The sequence below is a fragment of the Talaromyces proteolyticus genome (assembly GCF_021365285.1).
Source record: "Talaromyces proteolyticus strain PMI_201 chromosome Unknown BGW36scaffold_10, whole genome shotgun sequence".
NCBI classification, from domain to species: domain Eukaryota; kingdom Fungi; phylum Ascomycota; class Eurotiomycetes; order Eurotiales; family Trichocomaceae; genus Talaromyces; species Talaromyces proteolyticus.
Genome location: NW_025764286.1, coordinates 64,044 through 84,713, shown reverse-complemented (window position 1 = coordinate 84,713; position 20,670 = coordinate 64,044). Strand labels below are relative to the sequence as shown.

Genomic DNA, 20,670 nt, shown 5'->3' with positions numbered 1-20,670 from the left:
TATGGAATGAGCGGCTCCCTGCAGCGACTAATGCATGCCAGGCTGTAGTTGGGCAGGGTCCTGGCCAACGCGTTGTCCGCCAAGCATTCCGATTCGCAGGGCCATTTGATAGCATTAATATTATCACCGAGCCTCACTGCACGGGGTCTGCGATCGCATTACTATTTATTCTCCTCAGTCTGTCCTGTTTTTCAGGTGATTGACAGCTCTGGCAATGGTATCCGAGAAAGACTCTTCTACAGAATCGGTGCGTGTTGGTGACAATGCCGCGCCGTACCGAGATCCGCATGGGCTCTTACTCTCACCCCAGCCCTCACAGGATCCATTGGATCCGCTGAACTGGAAGCCGTGGCTGAAATATATGGTATTGGCTGAGGTTTCTCTGCTGTCGTTTTTATCCCTATTGAGTGCTGCTCTAATTGTACGTTGTCCTTTACATCTCCATCACCGAAGATACAAAGTATGTACTAAAAATTGAACCGGATTGTAGACTCCGGCGTTTATGCCGCTGTCCGTGTATTTGGAGTATGAAATGGATCAAACGGTGTATGTGACTAGCATGTTTCTTCTTGCAGCCGGATTGTCATCGATCTTCTGGAATCCAATATCAAATGTCTATGGCCGACGACCCGTATACATCATCACCGTGCTCGTCGGTTTGCTCATGTCAGTAGCCTCCGGCCAAGCCACATCTTACGGCCCTTTACTTGCATATCGCTGTCTGAACGGTTTCTTCGGCGGCGTTCCAGCCGGACTGGGGAATGCTATCGTGTCGGACCTTTTCTTTACGCATGAAAGGGGTTTGTATATGGGTATCTACACCGTTATTTTCATCACTGGCGGCCACATTGCACCTATCATTGGGGGTTACATCGCGGTAAACTTATCCTGGGAATGGTGTTTCTATATCCCCGCGATTATCACCGCAATCGCCTGGCTCGCTTTTGTCCTGACTGTTCCGGAGACACTATACCTCCGTTCGCCAGGCCAACCGCAGCGGACGTGGATGCAAAACATGACATTACAAGGGCGTGCTAATTCAGCAAGAAAACTACATCTCATCGACTTTGTCCGCCCGTTCCAGATGTTGATATACCCCAGCGTCCTCCTTCCAACCTTATACTATGCTGTGGCGTTTAGCTACGGCAGCGTCCTATTCATCATTTCCAGCGCAAGCTTATTCGCTATGAACTATCAATTCGGTCCCACGGAAACCGGCCTGCTGCTAGGCATACCCATCACCGTCGGTAGTCTTCTAGGTGAGTTGATATCAGGGGGATTCTCGGACTGGATTAGCGAACGGCGAGCTATTACGCGCGGGAGACGAAGGCCCGAGGACCGGCTTTTGGCCATCATCCCATCATTTTTCATAACCCCGCTTGGGATTATCGTCGAGGGGGTGTGTCTGGCAAACAATACCCATTACATGGGCACCGCAATGGGGATTGCGTTAGCTAGTTTCGGCCTGCAAATCGCAACAACGGTCGTTTATACATATACATCGGAGGTAAGCCAACACCAAACAAAAAGGGGGGATGGAAGTTAATTGAAGTAGTGCTATAAACCGCAGTCTCCCGAACTCGGCTCAATTATTAATTTCTCAAGGCAAATCCTCAGCTTTGCAATGAGTTTCTACGCTCTCCCGTTCTCGGCGGTGATTGGTGTGCAGGATGCGTGGATTGTGTTGGCTTTTCTGATCGTCGTCTTCTTCATCCCGTTGATTCCATTGTATTTCTGGGGCGCGAAGTGGAGGGATGAGATTGGGTATCCGTCTTTCAACTCTGATCTATGAGATCATTATAGGGGATAGATGTATGATATATGGATGAATGCTAGAATACAATAATCCGATACCGAATATTTATTCTCATTGCACGCTTTGATATTTACACACTTCGTGCGCAACTAGAACTACCGTCTTCGAAGCCGTACCATTCCCAGCCCTAAAATCCATGATATATCGGCTTCTCCTGCCCTCACTCGTCGCCGGAGTACTTACCTCACTATCCGCATGCCTGCATGCTACCCCTCCATCGCTGCAGCGTCATCCTGATATCAACTTCAACTCCAGCTCCCTGAACGCAGCAATATTACATATGTACGTGCTCCTCTGCGCGCCGTACGCCTGCCCAGCTTGAAGATGTTGTCTCGGAGCCATCGCGCATCAATCGGTAATCGGTTAGTTTGGATTATTTGGGGGAAGGGAAGCCATTGTAGTGCTTGACTAGTTGGTGATGCGGAGAAAACTCGGCCGATGAAGAGTATTTTATTTTCCAGTTACAATGTATTAAGACGGCACATGATGCTATTTTCATATGTCTCTTGGTTCCGTATCGTACAGTATTAGCTTTGCTATAAATAGTAAGCTGTTTTTTATTTATGCGGTGATGTGTGGTAATACCAAAACACAAATCTATTAGCGTCGGATCAGCCGCGACCCGCGATCATACGACCGGGAATGGGCAAATCACAGGCAGTCTTGGCTGCAAACCCGTGCCAGGCAGTCGTTTTCCAGCATGATTGGTTGTCTCCACCTTCAATGGTCAAGTCGTGAACAAGAGTTTGCTATTCTGACGATACTCTTGTTGAATGAGAGGGATAAGTATCAACGACTTGAATTTTGATATATCCTCCCGGCCAAAACGTTCCTACCGGCCAAAACGTTGGCCGGCGCAAAGAATAGGTACCACTGCTAGACAAAGATCCATGAACTGCCCGGAATTTGGATACGTCATTCAATCACCTTACTCTGCAACCATCAGTCGCCGCACTCTCGCATGACTCAAAGCCCCTTGGTCAATGTCGGCTTGGCTCCGCACTCGTCTCCGACAGAGGCTTCCATGGACCTGAATGCCCTGTCAGGCGACTCTGGCGATGGCCAGGAACAGGACTGGTCTCAATGGATGCAGTGGGACTGGGAAGAGTCAATCTCAAACACAACATCGAATATCGGCCTGACGCCGTTAGAGAATAGCCCCAGCTCAAATCTAATGCCGCTGCCGGACATCGATGCTGTGGATTTTGTATCTGGCCTAAGACAAAATGTAAAGGCGAACCTGGACATTGCTATCCCGCATGGTGACAGAGTTCCGCGCACAAGTCCAAGTACGAAAGGGTCGTCAGTAAGCAGCCTGTCAAATCGGAAACGCAAGACGTCAAGTGAAGACGATGGGCTCAGTCGTGTAGATGACGACTCGCCCCCCGAGTCCAAAGCGCAGCCATCAAAGAAACGCTCACACAATGTCATCGAAAAGCGGTACCGAGCCAACCTCAACGAAAAAATATCAGAACTCAGAGATAGCATTCCCAGCCTACGCGCCCTATCAAAGCAAGGAAACGGCGATTCTCTGACTGCTGATGACGACGTCACCATCGGCAACAAGCTTAATAAAGCATCCATTCTATCCAAGGCGACTGAATATATCCGCCATCTAGAACTACGCAATCGACGGCTGGAAGAGGAGAATAAATCTTTGAAAACAAAACTTCGACAACTTGAAAATGCCATGGCTATGGACCAAACAACCTCAGCATCTGTCGGGTCCGCTTCATCACCGGATAGTTATTCGGGAACAATTGACAGTTATGGCTCTCCTCCCAGTGTGTTTTCACATGTTGAGGACTCAACAACATCCCGCAAACAGTCAGAGTCTGCGGGTCCCATAGAAGGGATGATAAAAGTCCCGGATTACATCAAACAGATGCGATCCAATGCGCCGACTCAAGGCATCTTTGCCGAGTCATACATCAAGGATAAACCGAAACCTTCACAACCTAATGAGAACGCACGCAGAGGTATGACTACTTCAAGCAAATTTCTTTTGGGTACCATGGCAAGCTTGATGATCGTTCAGAACTTGCCCACAGAAAAAGAGAGCGAGTCGAGTGAAAGAGGGCTGATGGCAGTTCCAATTAGTCTCTTTAATGAGATTTTGCTGCCATACTGCAAATATGCACAAAGCAGATTCCTTGTTTGGAGTGCAGACGTGGGACTGTGGAGATCATGGCATTTTAGAGCTATATTGAGTTTATACCTAACAGTTGTTCTGGTGGTCGGGAGTGCCTTCTTTGTCTTCCTGTATCTATTCAACTCCCGTCCGCAATCTGACCGTGACCAACAAAAAGTCATCTCTGCTGCTGGGGTCAGGATGACGCCGGCGGAATTCAGAAGACAAGCTTGGCTAACAAGTATGCAAAGAGTGGGTGTGCCGCGCCACACATTCTTTCTTGAATGGTTCGCAGTCACCTGCAGATGGGTTGAATATACTCTCGGCTGTGTGCTTGGGTGGAAGCTGTACTCTTGGATCACGGGTATCACTGAAGAGGATGAGAAAGGGCGAATCAAGACGTGGGACATTGCGATTGATGCTCAATTGGCTGGCGGAGATCCCGAAATCAGCAAGTCGCGTCTGGTGCTTACAATCTTTGCTTCTGGAACATTACCGCGCAGTCCTGGAAGAATAATGTTGAAGGCACTCCATTGCCGTATTCTGCTTTGGCGAGTCGCCAATGGTGGCTCACTTGTCTCGAGGATTGCCAATATTGTAGGCCGAGCTTTAGCCACTTATCAATGGGGCTTGGCAAGAGAAATGCATCGGTCCCTACCGAAGGATCATCCAGAGGCACTACCACGGCATTTAGCTGCCCTCCTAGAGAATGATTGCAACGACGTTCTCCTCGATACTATCGTTCAGCGAGCGGTAAATCTCACCTGGAGCCAGCCCACGCAAGAAGGACTCGACGAGGATGAAGCTTTGCTGGATGTAGTGGTCGACGACCCAGCGGTGCAGACTTCCCTGGACAGTATTGCAGCATGGTGGTCTAGCCATATATTACAGAATGCATTACTACAGTCCCTCAGTGCCGGTGCAGATGGCACTGCAGTCCTCAAAACACAGATTGATCTTGCCTCTAGAGTCGCGCCTCGTCTGTGCGTCGCACATACTCGGGCCTTGGCTGTGAGAGCAGTGTTGTTTGAAACCAATCGACTGCGTGATATCCAAGTCGTTCTTGCAGCTCTGCCTTCTAAAAAGAACAAAAACTCTCAGGCCACCAACTTCCTCGATTCATCCATACCCACTTCCGCTCGCGATGAAATTGCCATTGCAGTTCGTTGTGCAATGATCGCTGCTATTATCAAGGCACGAACTACAAACGACACGTCCTTCCCATCTCACCTAACGACTCGAAAAGCTATTTCTTGGCTGAATCAACTCCCGCTCGATCCTATTGAACTCACTCTTGTCGGCTTCGTTGCCGTATACCATTTACTCCACCTGGTCACCACCTACGACGACATCCTCTCATCCTCATCCCAAACCTCATCTGATGTATCTACCCTAACAACGAAATCTGCCCCTTCTTCACTTCCAAACGAAGCGTCATCCTCTCCAAAATCCATCCACAAACGTGTCCACTCGAACGCCATCGCTGAACCCACCCCACAATACAGCCGCATCGCCGGCGACTTGATGTACTGGGCCCGCAACGCATACAATCCAGCCTTCTACGGCCTAACAACCAAGATGGTCGACAAGGTGGAGGCAGAATGCATTTCTGTTTGCAATAACATCGGTATCAAATTATTACCTCCAAATCAGAGCAAATCCGTAAAATCAGGGTTGCGCAAGATTGTCAAAGAGGAACGAAAACACGTCAAGAGGAATTCTTTGAGCGCGAAAGAGGAGAATCGAAGAGAATGTGGTGATGGTAATGATACTAGTGGATGGGGTAATGATGACTCAACGAGAATAGACGAACGAATTATTGCATTATAAAAATAGGAAAGAGGGTTTATGAGGGTATGATAGGATGTATAATATGGGGAATATAATAATTAGTGTTTCCTTGTGTAATAACTCACGATACAATGCAACTACTTGTTTGCAATACATTTCTGGAACAAGGTTCTAGTTGATATGTAACTTTATCTCTTGTGAAAGAACTGATGCCGAGGCACAGATGTATAATATGTTAAGAATAGTGTAGGCTCTAGCATGTATTGATAATCTCGAAGAGCAGTGACTTTTACTCTATTAGAATCCATATATGTATAAAAGTCCAGTTTATATTATTTTACTTCTCAAACACAGGCGCATGCTGCGCCGTACAGATCTTATGTACACGCATACGTGCAGTCACATTTAAACATAGTAATACACATCATAAGCCGTCATTTTGCATGAACCTCATTGGTGACTAGGCTATAAACTGGCTTAAGGCGGCATCCAAGGAATTCGCCTCTATAAGAGGCGAAGACCCTGGCAACGCTGGCAATCCAATTCGATTATGCCAAACAACCGACATCCCCGCGGCTCCAGCACCAACAACATCCCCATTGCTCCCAGCTACGAAAACAGCTTCATCCGGCCGCACACCAAGGGCCGCGAGAATATCACGATACGTATTTGGATGTGGTTTATAAAAGCCCACCTCCTCGGCAGTAACGAACGCATCGAATGTCGCGGCGGTCTCACCACACCGCGCAATTGCGCGCTGGCCCAGCTCAATCGAGCAATTCGATACTACACCCAGCAGATACCCGCGTGCTCGTAGTTGGGCAAGAGTCTCCTTTGCCTCTGGCCATGGTTGTAGTTTATCCCAATTGGCGATCAAAGCGGCTGGCGCTGATTCGGAGAGGCCAACATCGGCAGCTGCAATGCGGACGAGGTCCTCGTAGGGCCGGTATGCGCCACAGCCAAAGGTTAGCTCGAGGTACCGTTTGCGCCATGTGAGTGCTTGCTCCGAGTCGTTGGCTGCTGCGGTGGTCCAGAGGCTCCAGCTATCTAGCAGAGCGGTAAGGAGGTCGAAAACAATTGCTCGGATAGGCATGGTGGGTTTATTAACGTTGTTCAGTTATTATTTAAACATTAGCTAGGTAAATGTCACTGAAACTGAGGTAATATATAGCCTATTTCGATTCCAAAAAGTTACATGTAAGGCGAGTGAGTATATGTACCCGAGCACTGCCGTGATGCCGAGATTTCCCGGAGGATTTAACAGATGTTACTCACCGGCAGACAAGAGTAGCTTTTGCAAATTTTTTGCATGCTGTTCTGATATTTGCTGCTTACTCGGCCTTTTCTCCGATGCAGTTTATTGGGGATAGTGTGGTCATTGGCTACCCAGGAGGCAAAGGTATAACCATAACTTATTGTCTGCACTCGCGGAGCGTACTATCTACTCGAAGGAGGTTATGTAGGCTCTGCAATTGTGAGAGATGACCATTCGGTATTCAGTATTTTCCACGGGATCTTTATTGGGGGTTGACGGGGAGAATTGACTATTGCTCCAATTATCGATTCATCCAAGGTCTGCTATTATTTCAAGTCTACTAATCACGGTCGTTTTGCCCACTAACAAAGGATATAGTAATAATAAAGAAAACCAGGTAGTGCCTGTCAAAGGCTTAGGTTAATAAAATTAAAAGAGACGACAAAGAAAAGGAAAATAACATGAGAAAATAAAATAACACCATAGATATCTAATCTTGGTGGCCACGTCTGTAGCTACAAAGCCACAGGGAAAAAGTAGAACTTTAGAAGGGGAAAAGGGAAATGAGAAAAGAAGAAAGCAAAGGGACTATAGAGAAAATGAGTGGAATGATTAAAAAGGTCACCACGAAAAGCTCTCCTCAAATAAGTCCACAGCTTTCCTTCCCTGAACCTCCCTTACAGCCTTTCGGACCTCATCACTCATACCGCCTGGTCCACAGACGCTGACTGCCATTGCTCCGACCTGTTGGGCCATTTCTCTCTCGAGGAGTTGACGAAAGAGTGGTTTTCCCAAGCTGATTGTGATCGGCGCCGTGGTAAGTTTTGTCCAGTCTTGAGTTTTGAGAGATTTCGCGTGATCGTAATGGTTGTAACAGTTGCTGTAATCATTAATATTATTTCTGCCGTAGGTTGTTTTGCTGGATTGGTTATTATTGTATTCATCATGGTGATGGTTATAGTCATTGATAAGCGATGTTAAAGACGGACGATTCGAGAGGTCGTCCGGATTCGAAGGATATGAGTATCGGTATGACGAAGATAAAGATGATATTGAGCGGTGAGAAGGCAATGAGATATTCTCGGAAAATACTGATGCATCAATAGGATCGAAATCCGCGTTGCTGTTGTCCTCGTCGTGGCTCAACAGCGACGAGCAATCAGCTGATCCGGAGTCAACAGGATTACTGGTGAAATTCGTGTCACTGCTGTAATACGAAGTTAAGTGTACATGAATTGAAAGAGATAGGGTTTGCTGGAAATAAGCGTCGTCATCAACAAAGTAGCCAGGATCGCGCGGATTCGTTGACCTGCTGGAGAAGGTCACGGCGCCCTGTAAGGCTGGGTGGTTTAGGATGTAATTCATCCATGGCTGAACCCATTGCAAATGGTCTATATGTTGTCATATGCATGAGTGACATCTGTTCAAAGACCATCAGGATAGTGCATACCTATACTACGCACAACCCATAATAGCGTGATTCGCCGAGTTGCAACAGAACGATTTGTGAATCCATTCACGAGCTCGCGGAGATATGAAATCGGATGCGTGATGCCAATACCGCCGGCAATGAGAAGAGTAGTTCCGTAAGAGTCGTATGAATGTACTCCTCCTGCTTCTATTAAAAATTGAAAAAGTGCATATGGAACGAAGACATACCATACGGACCCTCGGCTAGGGCCAGAACGTTGATTTTTCGTCCGTGTGCAGTCCCGAGCGACTTCATCATTTTCTTAGTAAAACCGCCCTTTTTGCGAATTAGAAACGAAACCGTTGTTCCCTCTTGTCCTATCGAGTTGCCTCCAAGGAGAGTTTTGAAGGAATCATTGCTTTTTTCTGAGTGGAATGATCTAGGTCGCTTGACTGATTTCCAGGCCGCGGAAAAAGGGTGAGATGTCCATAACCCTAGAGCCGGGATGTAAAGAAACATGAACTGTCCGGCGGTGAAATTGCCAGGACGTGTCGCGGATACATCGACTCGAGCTACGTCGCCTGGGAGAAGTTGGATGTTAGCTTTGGTGAGGCGTTTACCACAATTTTTCCATAACACAGTGCCAAGTCGAAACATTCGCTGGAGGCTTGTTAGTCTAGAGTGGAGGATCTTAAGAAAGGATACTCACGTCAATTCCCCAAGCTATCAAGGCTGCGAGGAAAATCCATCTTTGCATGAAATGTGCTAAATGATGCCACAATCCAACAAAAGAAGCGATTGCCAAGACTATATGAGAATGTAGGAAGAACTCATAGAAAGCGTGTCGAAATGGCGATAGAGAGTGTAACAAAATAACAAGGAAAGACGCGGTAGCCTTTGACATAGGTTAGAGGAAAGATCCTGACTTTTCCATAGAATTATCATTGCTTACCACAAAACCGAAAATGTAAAACGGAATGTTGAACAGAGTATGCGGTACCATTTGCCATCCTCCTATCGAGCAATCAGCGTTATGTCTTCCAAGAGATTTGCGAATACTCACTTTTCTGACCCATATTTAAAATCACAGCCAAGGTATGAATGATTGCCTCTGCCACAATCGTCCTTCCGAGCCAGCGGTGTACAAGATTGAAAGTGTCAAATGGTAATCGAAGGAGTGGAATCAATGGATTATTGCGAGCAGCCGTGATGACCAACGGAACTAAATTTACTACAGCCAGAGTCCCACTTGTACTACTCAACCTATGCAAAGATGTGGCGAGACCTTTCGACCGATCGATCGTTATCAGACAGAAAACGACGTTCAAAACCACATAGCTGAAGATGAGTAGTGTCTCGAGTCTAGTGGGAATTGTTCCCATATGTACCCGGCGGCGACAGATTCGGAACTCCCGATTATGCCTTCGATTAAACAACGGAGCGTATATCAGGTGTCGGTTGAGTTTGGCTTTGATATAGCTTGGTTGACTGAGTGGATTTTGACATGGATAGTGCAAAGCGAGGTGGAGTCGTTGACGGTTCAATAGATCTGACCAGAGACGATAGATGAAAAGCACGATAGTGAGACCAAGCAGGGCCATGATGGGTACATAGACAAGGACTATGTCCATTGTACTTTCAGGGTTCCTATTGTGTCCGGAGTGGTTTCGATTGCTTGTGCTTTTTGAGTGTGTTCTTTCCATTTTGCAAAATCGACCATCAGAGGGCAGATGGGTTTTGTTGAAACCTTGTAAATATAGGCGATAAGATTTTATCTTGTTCTCAGAGTTCTGATAATTGTAATTTAGGTAGGACCATTAGGACATGATTTTGTGCCGGATATCGTGCTGTTTGTTTATAAACCTGCCAAGTACATCACTCATTTGATGTAAAGTAGAATTCATAAGCGTCTCTTCAGATAATAAGTGACGTACGTACAATGAACTTTTAGAAAATAAGAAATTTTGGTCTTATTATCTCTGTATAGCGATAAGAATGCGGAGAGAGGGCAAACATTCTTGATTTGTGGTCATGGGCAACGAGGCCCCGTCTGGAATGTTTCGTCGGCATGCGACCAGCACAAACGTATATGAATTTCTGCAAATGTGTTCAATTCTTAGTTATAATGTTGCTCTGAGTGACTGTTATCAATGGTTAGTTGGAAATAAATAATTGTCAATGGTGCGTCTACGAGTTGAGTGAAGATTTGTTGTCCCAAGCTTTGTTCAAGTTAGCAGTAAATATGCTCTTAGACTTATGATTTCGGTCGTATCAATAGCACCGGCCAATTCTTATCTGACAGCAAAGCTACTTATCGGATGTGGGTCTCTGATTATACTGTTTTATAGACTTCCAGGTGACAGTTGACATGCCGAGTCTTAATTTCAGTTGGCTATTAGGGCTGGGAGATCCGCACTCTATTTTTACTAGTTGCATACAACCGTTGCGGATTTTGATTACTCTGAAGCAGCATTTGTAACAAATATCCATAATTAATGATCAAATTTAAGTATACCGTATATCTCCTTGTTGCTGGTTGCTCCAATTTCGACTGTACTGTCCGTGCTGGCCGTATTGAGATTGACCGTACTGCTCCGCCTGCACATTCGACACATTCTTTTGAACATCTTCTTGCGCTATTAACTGTACAGGCTCATATGTGGTCTGCTGAGCGTGGCGTGGCTGGCGAGCCTGCCAGGGCAAACGATATCGTACTCGATCCCATTTAAATCGTGCATAAATTGCAAAAAGAGCTGCTAGTATACCCAATGCCAAATAGACGCCTCCAAATGCCTTTTTGCGGAGCTGACAGAATGGGAAATATGCATCACTCGAAAGGGCTCCTGCTGTAACGCCACCAGCGCGCACCATGACGCTCATTGCTAGAATGAGCAATTCCAAGGGCGTACCAGGGAGTATCAGGCTCCAGGGAAGAGCGAGATAGATGTATAAAATCAGCGACGCCACCCACATGTTTCCGTTGCGTAGAGGTGAGAGATAGTATAGCACCAGAGTGAAGGTCACGCATGCCAGGGCTAGGGCTAGAAACCCTCCGGCAAGAAGAATCCATGGGTTTCGAATCCGGAAGTAGGAGGCTGCGAGCATCCAGAACCCCATAATAGCTACCGGCAGAGTGGGATAGACCCATAAAGAGATATTCCATCCAGAGACGGTAGGGTCGCCTATGCTGTCGGTGGTGACGTGACATGCTTTATAGATGGTCATACAAGTAGCGACGATTGTCAGCGAGTCGACAACCAGCGCTCGCATCACCTGCATTAAAGCCATCGGTCGTCGTTGCTCTTCACTGTCAGGATGGAACCCATGGTAGTAAATCTTTGCCATTTCGTGGGTTTCTTTATGATGATAAAATGCATAAACAGCAGCCACACTGGGCAGACTGATTCGAAGACATTGCCATGAGATAGCATTGATGTAGGCGCGAAAGCCGAATTTCCAAGTTTTTGGAATATCAATCAGCCACCAAGTAACATTGACGGTGATGAAGGTGATGACGAGCGAAGCCCAGTCCAAGGCCGTAGCATCGCATTTCTCATAATCGGGCACATAATCGGAGTCAGACATCTTGGTGGCCCTTACTCCCCCCGTCCATCCGTATCGCGAGTCGCATCAATTTACGATCGTTGATGTGCACTTTAGGATCAAGGTTTTTTTTTGAAATATTCACTCCCATGCCAACTCTGCCCCATGAGGAGCAGCACGCGGCAGAATACGAGGCAACAAGACATTATAGTGGCCCGTGCCAATCGCGAAGATCGCTAGCGTGTGCATTTCAGCTTGGCTTGTGTTGTGGACAATTCATCGATCTGATTTCATGTATGGTTATTGATTTATTATTCGACCATGTTCAAGACTGAAGGTGTACGGCCACCACTAGTATTGTTGGTCGCGGTAGGGCGCGAACACAGTGTTCCATTTATTTGATCCATGTCAAACAACATGATGTTGAAACTTTAAATGTCGCATAGATTCGCATGGGCAGTTAGAGTGCTTATCGATATCAACAGTTGCTTAGCGGCGATCGAAAATTAATAGACCAGGGCCCTCTATTTAGACCTAGAGATTCTTGTTAAAATCGTGGGTTCACAGAGTTAGAGCATGTTCATGACTCATAGTTAGAAGTGATTACAGACTAGGTAGTAGTACTAAGCAATGCGGACAAGCTCCTATGATTGATCGCTGCCCGGGCTTCGGACTCCGAAGAATGACATATCGGCCTTACCTAACAGCGTGAAACACCAAGGCTGCTCAGTGCTCGGACTTGTCTATGAAAATAATGTAACAGTGAAAAAGAAAATGGATCCGTGTGGAATCCTCTTACATCGACGCTTTAGAATCGTTAAATCTGAGGAATCCTATGCAACGGGCCAGATTTCCCTTTTCGATCATATCAAGACCTTTTCGCAAGACACAATAGTATCGTTGTCTCCGTGCCACGCTTTTAACTTCTCCAGGGCATTGTATCGCTCAGATAACCGGTTATGTTTCACACATTACAGCAACCCGGAATTTTTCCAGCGATAACTAACCTACCTTTGTCTGAGAATCCATCTCCCCGTATATCGTCTCTTGTACCTCAAGTATCGGATCAAACGCTAGAACAGGATCAGAACTACGGAATCTTTTCTGTATATATCTACAACTTACCAAACCCATTTGTCCCTCCTTGGGATACAATTCTATCTTCAGTGTGTCCTTGAAATAAGACAGGCTCAGTCCCTGGGCCAGCGGAAAGGCATGAGTACAGACAGCACTGCTGTTTTGTCCTCATACGCTGCTAGAAGATGACGAAGCCCGGCATTCCCTATTGCGAAATAAAACCACCGTCTATCAGTCATGGAATAGACCTTTTGTCAGAATAGCTCTCATGTTAATATTTCGCCACGTACATATAAGGACCCAGCAGCCCATTCAAGGCATGGAATGCTAGAGCACTGTCCTCTGTTTAGACGGGGCATTTATCTGTATACCATACGATTCGGAATTAAATGAAAATTAGAAGTCTAGCTGGCTAGAGCTAAGCGGAGTAGAAAAAGTGAGGCTATGGGACATCTCATACCACAGTAGCTGTATTGCGATACTTGTCGCGTGCTATCTTTAAAGAGCCCTAATTTCCGGAATTCCATGAACATGACACTGTCGGAGTTGTACTACACTTTCGAGAATAGCTTCAAACTTCAGAAAATTTCCATGCATTACCGGTAGCGAAAGTACGTATTGGTAACTTGATAGGAAAATGGGTTTGGAATGCAAGGGATGGATTCGAGAAAACCAACAGCCAGCCACTGTCCACTGTCCATTATAGGCTCGGATCGCAGCTGACAACAGACCAACCTACAGCAACTAATTAGGTTATCGGCCCCAATATCGGGGCAATCAGCGCTCGGCATGTGTAATACTCCGCGTGGATGGAGGGGCAGACTAATCATAATACGTAACTTAGTACTAGTTAGGACTGATAATAACAAACTAGAACTGTCTGTCAGCGCTACTTTTTGTTTCTCGAATGCCGTTAATGTCAGCTGTTTTAATTCCCGAACGTCTCCCGATATTCTCAAAATCGCTCGGGTTTCGATCCCGTCAGTTCATTCAACTTCATGATTCTTCAATAACTATCAGACGTCCTAACTAAACGAGAGAGCCATCACGATGGGGAGAACAATCCGCATTCTGGGCCTGCACGGCTACGGAACAAGTGGCGCCATCTTTGAATCACAGACTGGCAAGTAAACAATAATGCAAAAAAATCTGTAGGAAATTAACTGGTTCTTCGCATGAATAGCTACATTCCGACAGCATCTCAACAAGGGAGACCCGTATAATAGCGGAGATAAATTCGAATTCGACTTTGTTGACGGTCCCTTTCCCTCAGGCCCCGCAGCTGGCATTGAGCTGTTCTATAACCCTCCGTACTACTGCTTCTGGCCAATCAATCACACTCTAGACGACATCGCCGCGGGCCGCAAGTGGCTGTACGATTACATCCATAAGAATGGACCGTACGATGGGGTGATCATGTTCTCTCAGGGCTGCGTACTCGGCTCGGTGACCCTACTACACCATTTCAAAGACACGCCGACAAAACCTCCGCCCTTCAAATTCGCGATTTTCGTCTGCGGTGGACCACCGCTGAAGGAGCTGGAGGATAACCTCGGATTCACGGTGCCGAAGGAAATCTGGGCGCTGGATTTGGCATCCCGCAAGGCTCTGGCGCAACGGGCTGATACAGCAGCCATCCTGGCCCGGGGCTCTGATCGATGGCAAAACGATCTGCAGGATCTCACGGACCTGACCTCTGAGGAGTTGGCAGAGCTGATCCATGGCCCAATTCAAATGAATATTCCGACAGTACATATTGTTGGCGCGAAAGATCCGCGCAATTTCTCTGGGTATCAGCTTCATGCGTTGAGTCACCCGGATGTGCGCAAGATATACGAGCATCATGGTGGCCATGATATTCCTAGAGATGTGTCGACGAGTACGACGATTGCAAGCTTGGTTCGATGGGTTTCTTCACCGCTTACGGCGGCGAAGTTAGGACAGAATGGGGCTTGAGTATAGTATCTCGGTTTGGTATAAGTCATGATTTCAGGATAGACTAGACATTTGCGGGCATGCATGTGATTTTTGGTTTTTTCATGGCACGGATTTGGCTTTTTTTTTTAATAACATGGCCGAGATTTGACTTGGTGGCGAATTACATGTATGGAAGATGTGGCATCATATTATATTTACATACAACATTCAAATGCTGAATGGTCCCATCGATTTCGGAGAAAGGTATTGTTTCTGAATTCAATTTATTGATGATTCCCACTAGTGTCACCTATGTAATCATAATGAAATTGTTAATGTGTCACAACTATTCGAAAGCATTTCCATTTTTCTTGGACGGGAATAGACTGTTACCATTTATTGCATGATGTATCACCTCAAGAATTGCCTCCTCTTTTCAAAATGTTCTCGCCTAAAATGGGACTGCATTAGACCGTTGCCAAACCCGTTTCTCTATCTTCCATTATTCGGATAGATTCAATATTTGACTCGGATATGTGATTATTGGGCTCTTGATATTTGCCAGTGGCCGTCTTTTCGCGGGCTTCACTGTATTGTTCTTCAAGCTAAGGAAGGCTTTGTTGGTATTATCCCTTGTCACAATCACTTTCACGGTACTCTGCATTGAAACAACTGGCTTGACAGCTAGAATTACGACTCTTCTGCTACTATTCTTTGAAGGCACCTTCCGTCCTCTTGTCGTTGCAATGGAAGTGCGTGGCGCAGGACACTATACGAAAACAGCTGCTAGCCTGTTGGGAGTTGCTAATATTGGTGTAGCATATGGGCCAATTGCTCAAGATGCTGCTATACCGGTCTATAACGAATTCTATGCTTGGTTTGTTATTGTTATAAATTTCTATATTGGAATCATCTTCCCTTACCTGAATTTATTCCCAAGGCAAAGAAGCGGATTGACCCACTGTATGATTGATTTGATCTGGGATATTGTTTGTTGATATGATATCGAAACTTTTCCGTGTCGGCATATGCCCGATGTCGGATGCGATGTGACATCGAAAACTTCCATATCGCTAAGGGATTGATAGAGAGCATTCAGGACTCTCACCAGTCGTTTGGGACACCAAACAACGCCAGCTATTCGTGCATGATGTATGGCACATCTTGACCGATGCACTAAAGTCTTTAGGTCTCTTAGCAGTCACTCTATGGAGATATGAGATGCGACAACAGCGCATGTTATTCAACTGAGATTAAAAGACCTTCTTGATAAGACGGAAGCGAACTCAACGAATGAGAAAGAAGAGATGGAATGGACTCGCCTCGGTTCATGCTCATAATATGTCAATCTATGGCGCAGCTTACGCGAAAGACGATCAATGAGCTTATCCAAGGTGGTTGTTATATGAACTATTAATTACCTGAAGCACCAGGGGCAAACGCTTTTGGTGCACTGGTAAAATTTTCGAATTACATCAATTGTTATGTAAAAATAATCAAATTGCCAATCTGTTATAACTATTCGAAAACAGCAGTGTTGAACTGCGACCAACAAAGCAGACACGAACCAGTCTTCAAGTGCCACCATAGATAGCAATGTGTTGAACATATACTTCTTCCTTCTCCCTCTTCTTCAAAATACTCATTTCATCTCCACGCTAGGAGACGTCAAACGCGATTCCGCATCTTGACCAATCAACGCGCCACCGCTCTTCCCGTTTCCAATCCCAAATGCACGTTTCGTGGCTTTCCAACTCTCAATAAGGGCCAGATACACAAGAACACAGCCAAAGACAACCCCCCATTCCCAAGTGATAGCTTGGTGTTTGAAAACGGCCCTGTTGATCACGGGGAGATATACAATTGGGAAAGCCATAACAAAACCTGCAAACACTGCCCAGAAGAGAAACCGGTTTCGCCATAGCACAGGAAATATGGAAAATGGACCGGGATAGCGGTTTGGGTCGAAGTGGAAGAGGGAGCGTGAGAAATGTTTGACTTCCCAAGCCGTTACAAGAAGCAGGAATGTCAAAGTGGCATAGGTACAAGCTCGCCCTCGAAACACATTGTGGCAGGTCTCATTAAAGCCTTGGTTGCAGTTGATTCCCAAATCGCCGGACCCAGGGCCGTACACTACCGAGACAAAGGAAACTAGGCAAAGGGAACCCATTGAAATTCCATAGATCAACTGGTCCATTATAAGCTCATTTGTAAATACTCCAGCTTTGTGATTATGAGGTGGACGGAGCATTATGTCTGGCTGTGCTTCTTCTAGTCCGAGGCCGATGGCAAGAAACGATGAAGTGATCAAGTTTGTCCAGAGAATCTCGAGAGGCGAAAGCGGGAATACCGAATTATCCTGATCATCTTTAAATGCCAGTGCAGTCAAGAGCAAAATAACCTGAGCTGCATTTGAGGCAAGAAGATGAAGTAGAAACTATTCGAAGTTAATGAATTTATATTTGAGCCCAAATCAGAGGACAAACCTTCTGAATGTTGTCGAAAAGCCTTCTTCCCTCTTCTATAGCCTTAACAATCGATGCAAAGTTATCATCAGTCAATACCAAATCCGAGGCTTCCCTGGCTACATCACTTCCAGCTTTGCCCATGGAAATTCCGACATCAGCGCGGCGAAGTGCTGGGGCGTCATTTACACCGTCTCCAGTCATGGCAGCAAACGCACCCCTCCTATGCATCGCCTCTAGCATGCGTACTTTTGTTGACGGGCTGCATCTTGCAATCACCAGTGGGAGAGTCGCCATTGCATCAATTTCCACGTCGCTAAGCTTGTCGAAGTCGGCTGCAGTCATAATGGCAGTTCCATGCTTTCCGGAAGGCATGCATTTACCCAGAATGCCCACTTCATAGGCAATCGCTGTTGCCGTATGAATGTGATCGCCTGTCAGCATATGAACGGAGATGCCGGCCATTTGTGCCTTTTGAACTGCATCAGCTGTTTCCGGTCGAGGAGGATCACGAATACCAACTAGGCCTAAGAAACCCAGATTAGACTCGGCACCGTTTCGTTGCATAAGATTCTCAGTGCTCTGCGTTTTTAGAGCTTTCTGTGCCACACAGAGAACGCGAAGCCCTTCTCTGGCCATGTGATCAGCCATATCGAGTATTCGGGCTTTCACATCAGTGGTGGCTGAGATAACAGACAGCATGTTTTCGGTTGCCCCTTTAGCGTAGACTTCATACATATCAGAATGAGAATTGTGATAAACGGCAGTCATTCGTTTTACGGAGGAATCGAAAGAGTGTTCGGTAATAAGTCGCAGATTTCCTCTTGCTAGCAATCCCTGTTTGCCACATTGAAGCTTCACAGCTAGAACCTGTAATGCAATCTCTGTTGGTTCTCCAATAGCCGTCCAGTTTTCCTTAACAGATGGACCATCGGCATCACGAACAACAGTGGAGAGATTGCAAAGAGCGATAGCAAAAAGAAACGGCTTCATTTTCTCACTAGCCACCGGCGACTCAGAGAGTGGCTTCCCGTTGATTCTGGCAACTCCGCTGGTCGGGTTAAAGGGATCCTGTGTATCTTCAATTTTAAGGGTGCCAATGTCAGGGATCCAAACCTCGTTTACCGTCATTTTCCCCTGCGTCAGTGTTCCTGTCTTGTCGGAACAGATATGTTGGACACCGCCAACTGCCTCTAGAGATTGCAATTTCCGTACAATAACATTCCCCTTCGCCATCGCTTTGGTCCCAACGGCAATGGTGATGGTGAGCACGGCAATAAGCGACTCTGGGATAACGGCTACGCCAACCGAGATTCCATAGATGAGTACTTCACCTTTCAAATCCCATAAGGCAACGGAGAAAACTACAATGACTAACAGGATAGCTAGAGCAAAGAGGAACAGAGCAAACTTGCTCAATTTTATCTGAAGCGGAGTACCAACTAGACCCAGAATATTCAGGAGACTGGTTTTGATTTTGAGGGCGAAGCCGGTCGTCAGATTTGAAGGTGATGGATAAGTGCTTTGGCTACGAAGAAGCTTCGCAATCTTTCCAACTTCAGTCATCATTCCAGTGGCCACTACTATCCCTTTTGCTCGACCACGTACTACGGTGCTTCCTGAATAGACCATATTGACACGATCACCAATAGGAATGTCCGGGAAGATCAACACGTTGTAAGGGTTCTTCGTGATAGGTAAAGACTCTCCGGTAAGCAAAGCTTCATCAGCCGCAAGATTCATTCCCTCAAAGAGCCTAAGGTCGGCAGGGATTACATCTCCCACAGACAATTGTACAATATCACCGACGACGAGAGTCTCTGCTTTTGCGGATGATAGCTTACCATCTCGTATGATTTTACATACGGGAGCTGAGAGCTGCTGTAGAGAGTGTATTGTTTTCTCTGCTCGAAAGTCCTGCACAAATCTAGACGCAGCTATTAGATCAGTATACATTACCTGGGTCTTAATCACGCACCCAACTATAATGTTCAAGATAATGACACCGCATATCACACCACCTTCTATATAATCAGAAATGCCAAAGGATAGGCACATTGTGAGTAGCAGGACCTGTGCATCGGAATTTAGCTTTGGTGGTGTTCATGAGAAGACTGGCATGCGAGCGGACCAAAGTCAAACTGTTGGTAACCTGCCTTAGCAGAATTTCCCACATGGGTACCCCTTTATCTGCCTCAATCTTGTTAGGGCCAATCTGCTGAAGGCGAGCAGCGGCCTCGTTTTGAGAGAGGCCATTTCTAACATAATCAGTATGAGGAGTTGCGCTAGCGATACTTGATACGGGGTTGGCCTTACCTCACGTCTACACCGAAGAATCGAGAAACCTGTTTCGATGTGAAGATATGGGCATCGATGTGATGTTCATCCCAACTACCTTGTATTGGCTGCTTCTCCTCGAAAGAACCATCTAAATTTCTCTCTGGATTCGAAGGCTCTTCATTGAAACCCGGAAGGTAGACAGGTTTTTTGGAGTTTTCCTTGATGAGACTACATATAGGAGGCTCGGTCGATTCTTCGACATCCAAACAAGAATTCTCAATGCCCATCCAATATGAATGTGCACCTTTCGGGTGACGGAAAACACGCAAGTTGGAGTAAAAGGATAAAGTGCGTTCTTGGAATGGATAAGGTAACTGAAGTTACGATGAAGGAGCAATCCAAAGAAAACCAGGACTGAGCTGTCTTCCTAAGGTGTCATACGTATATATCCTGTTCTTGTAGCACTGCCTCACATGCTCTTGGCAGTATGAGGGGTTCTTGTAACCTGGAAGATGTCTGTACTTGATTCTCATTGATTGGCTGGGGAGAAGCTCACTTAGAGGGACCCCACATGCCTCCAGATGCCGTTGGCTCGTGGCTCGGCCAGCGCTTTTTCTTGCTTTATGCTGACGTTGCGCTTCCAGAATTGGCCATTGGTGCATTTGACGTGCCAAGATACCGATTTCCAAAGGACATCCGGTCGTGCCGTTACTCAAATGGGATGATTTTAGGATAGTCTCCCTATGGAGAGTCGATGATATAATTCATTCGTGCATTGATAAGGATGGTACGTCTATTCACCAAGAAACAAGAATTGCTGGCTATCTGACAGCATTCTCATGATTGGGCTAGAGTCCTGTACACCCGAGCTATTGATTGACAACATTGTCCACGTAGATGGCAGTATCGTGTGTTGGAAATTGGGCTGTTGTTACGACCGTTTCTGCCCAGGGAATTAAGTGAACTCTATGCACCAGGCTTTGA

At 46.2% G+C, this 20,670-nt stretch overlaps 7 protein-coding genes across 7 annotated transcripts; 3 read left to right on the top strand and 4 right to left on the bottom strand.

The window, feature by feature from the left end:
- The first annotated feature begins 396 nt into the window (after positions 1 to 396).
- BGW36DRAFT_23003 (major facilitator superfamily domain-containing protein) lies at positions 397 to 1,927 on the top strand. The gene is made up of 2 exons (XM_046210000.1): positions 397 to 1,507; positions 1,556 to 1,927. Exons 1-2 carry the CDS (start codon positions 503 to 505, stop codon positions 1,790 to 1,792), a joined length of 1,242 nt encoding a protein of 413 aa, XP_046068478.1. The 5' UTR covers positions 397 to 502; the 3' UTR covers positions 1,793 to 1,927.
- Positions 1,928 to 2,579: 652 nt separating this feature from the next.
- BGW36DRAFT_384793 (putative HLH transcription factor) lies at positions 2,580 to 6,025 on the top strand. Its single transcript, XM_046216842.1, has one exon. The coding sequence runs from the start codon at positions 2,778 to 2,780 to the stop codon at positions 5,775 to 5,777; it is 3,000 nt and encodes a 999-aa protein (XP_046068477.1). The 5' UTR covers positions 2,580 to 2,777; the 3' UTR covers positions 5,778 to 6,025.
- A 24-nt stretch (positions 6,026 to 6,049) lies between these two features.
- On the bottom strand, positions 6,050 to 6,945 carry BGW36DRAFT_384792 (putative 2-deoxyglucose-6-phosphate phosphatase). Its single transcript, XM_046216841.1, has one exon. It carries the CDS (start codon positions 6,829 to 6,831, stop codon positions 6,199 to 6,201), a length of 633 nt encoding a protein of 210 aa, XP_046068476.1. The 5' UTR covers positions 6,832 to 6,945; the 3' UTR covers positions 6,050 to 6,198.
- A 669-nt stretch (positions 6,946 to 7,614) lies between these two features.
- On the bottom strand, positions 7,615 to 10,444 carry BGW36DRAFT_409839 (ferric reductase like transmembrane component-domain-containing protein; the record flags this gene model as incomplete). Its single annotated transcript, XM_046219123.1, has 6 exons — positions 9,468 to 10,444; positions 9,357 to 9,418; positions 9,114 to 9,299; positions 8,653 to 9,064; positions 8,444 to 8,611; positions 7,615 to 8,384 (listed from the first exon to the last, which is right to left on the bottom strand). The coding sequence occupies exons 1-6, from the start codon at positions 10,105 to 10,107 to the stop codon at positions 7,615 to 7,617; spliced, it is 2,238 nt and encodes a 745-aa protein (XP_046068475.1). The 5' UTR covers positions 10,108 to 10,444.
- A 465-nt stretch (positions 10,445 to 10,909) lies between these two features.
- On the bottom strand, positions 10,910 to 11,989 carry BGW36DRAFT_430357 (uncharacterized protein; the record flags this gene model as incomplete). The annotated part of the gene is made up of 1 exon (XM_046220836.1): positions 10,910 to 11,989. One exon carries the CDS (start codon positions 11,987 to 11,989, stop codon positions 10,910 to 10,912), a length of 1,080 nt encoding a protein of 359 aa, XP_046068474.1.
- A 1,975-nt stretch (positions 11,990 to 13,964) lies between these two features.
- On the top strand, positions 13,965 to 15,080 carry BGW36DRAFT_22946 (putative EF-hand calcium-binding domain protein). The gene is made up of 2 exons (XM_046209999.1): positions 13,965 to 14,147; positions 14,208 to 15,080. The coding sequence occupies exons 1-2, from the start codon at positions 14,075 to 14,077 to the stop codon at positions 14,978 to 14,980; spliced, it is 846 nt and encodes a 281-aa protein (XP_046068473.1). The 5' UTR covers positions 13,965 to 14,074; the 3' UTR covers positions 14,981 to 15,080.
- A 1,503-nt stretch (positions 15,081 to 16,583) lies between these two features.
- Positions 16,584 to 19,973, bottom strand: BGW36DRAFT_302766 (fungal-type putative potassium/sodium efflux P-type ATPase; the record flags this gene model as incomplete). Its single annotated transcript, XM_046211824.1, has 5 exons — positions 16,584 to 17,378; positions 17,428 to 19,333; positions 19,385 to 19,479; positions 19,538 to 19,664; positions 19,723 to 19,973. The coding sequence occupies 5 exons, from the start codon at positions 19,971 to 19,973 to the stop codon at positions 16,584 to 16,586; spliced, it is 3,174 nt and encodes a 1,057-aa protein (XP_046068472.1).
- Between the last annotated feature and the right edge of the window lie 697 nt (positions 19,974 to 20,670).

Coding starts and splice junctions, on each gene's coding strand:
- BGW36DRAFT_23003 (XM_046210000.1), top strand. CDS start 503: ATGCCGCTGTCCGTGTATTTGGAGTATGAAATGGATCAAACGGTGTAT. Junction 1,508..1,555: donor TTTATACATATACATCGGAG/GTAAGCCAACAC, acceptor TAATTGAAGTAG/TGCTATAAACCGCAGTCTCC.
- BGW36DRAFT_384793 (XM_046216842.1), top strand. CDS start 2,778: ATGACTCAAAGCCCCTTGGTCAATGTCGGCTTGGCTCCGCACTCGTCT.
- BGW36DRAFT_384792 (XM_046216841.1), bottom strand. CDS start 6,831: ATGCCTATCCGAGCAATTGTTTTCGACCTCCTTACCGCTCTGCTAGAT.
- BGW36DRAFT_22946 (XM_046209999.1), top strand. CDS start 14,075: ATGGGGAGAACAATCCGCATTCTGGGCCTGCACGGCTACGGAACAAGT. Junction 14,148..14,207: donor CATCTTTGAATCACAGACTG/GCAAGTAAACAA, acceptor TCGCATGAATAG/CTACATTCCGACAGCATCTC.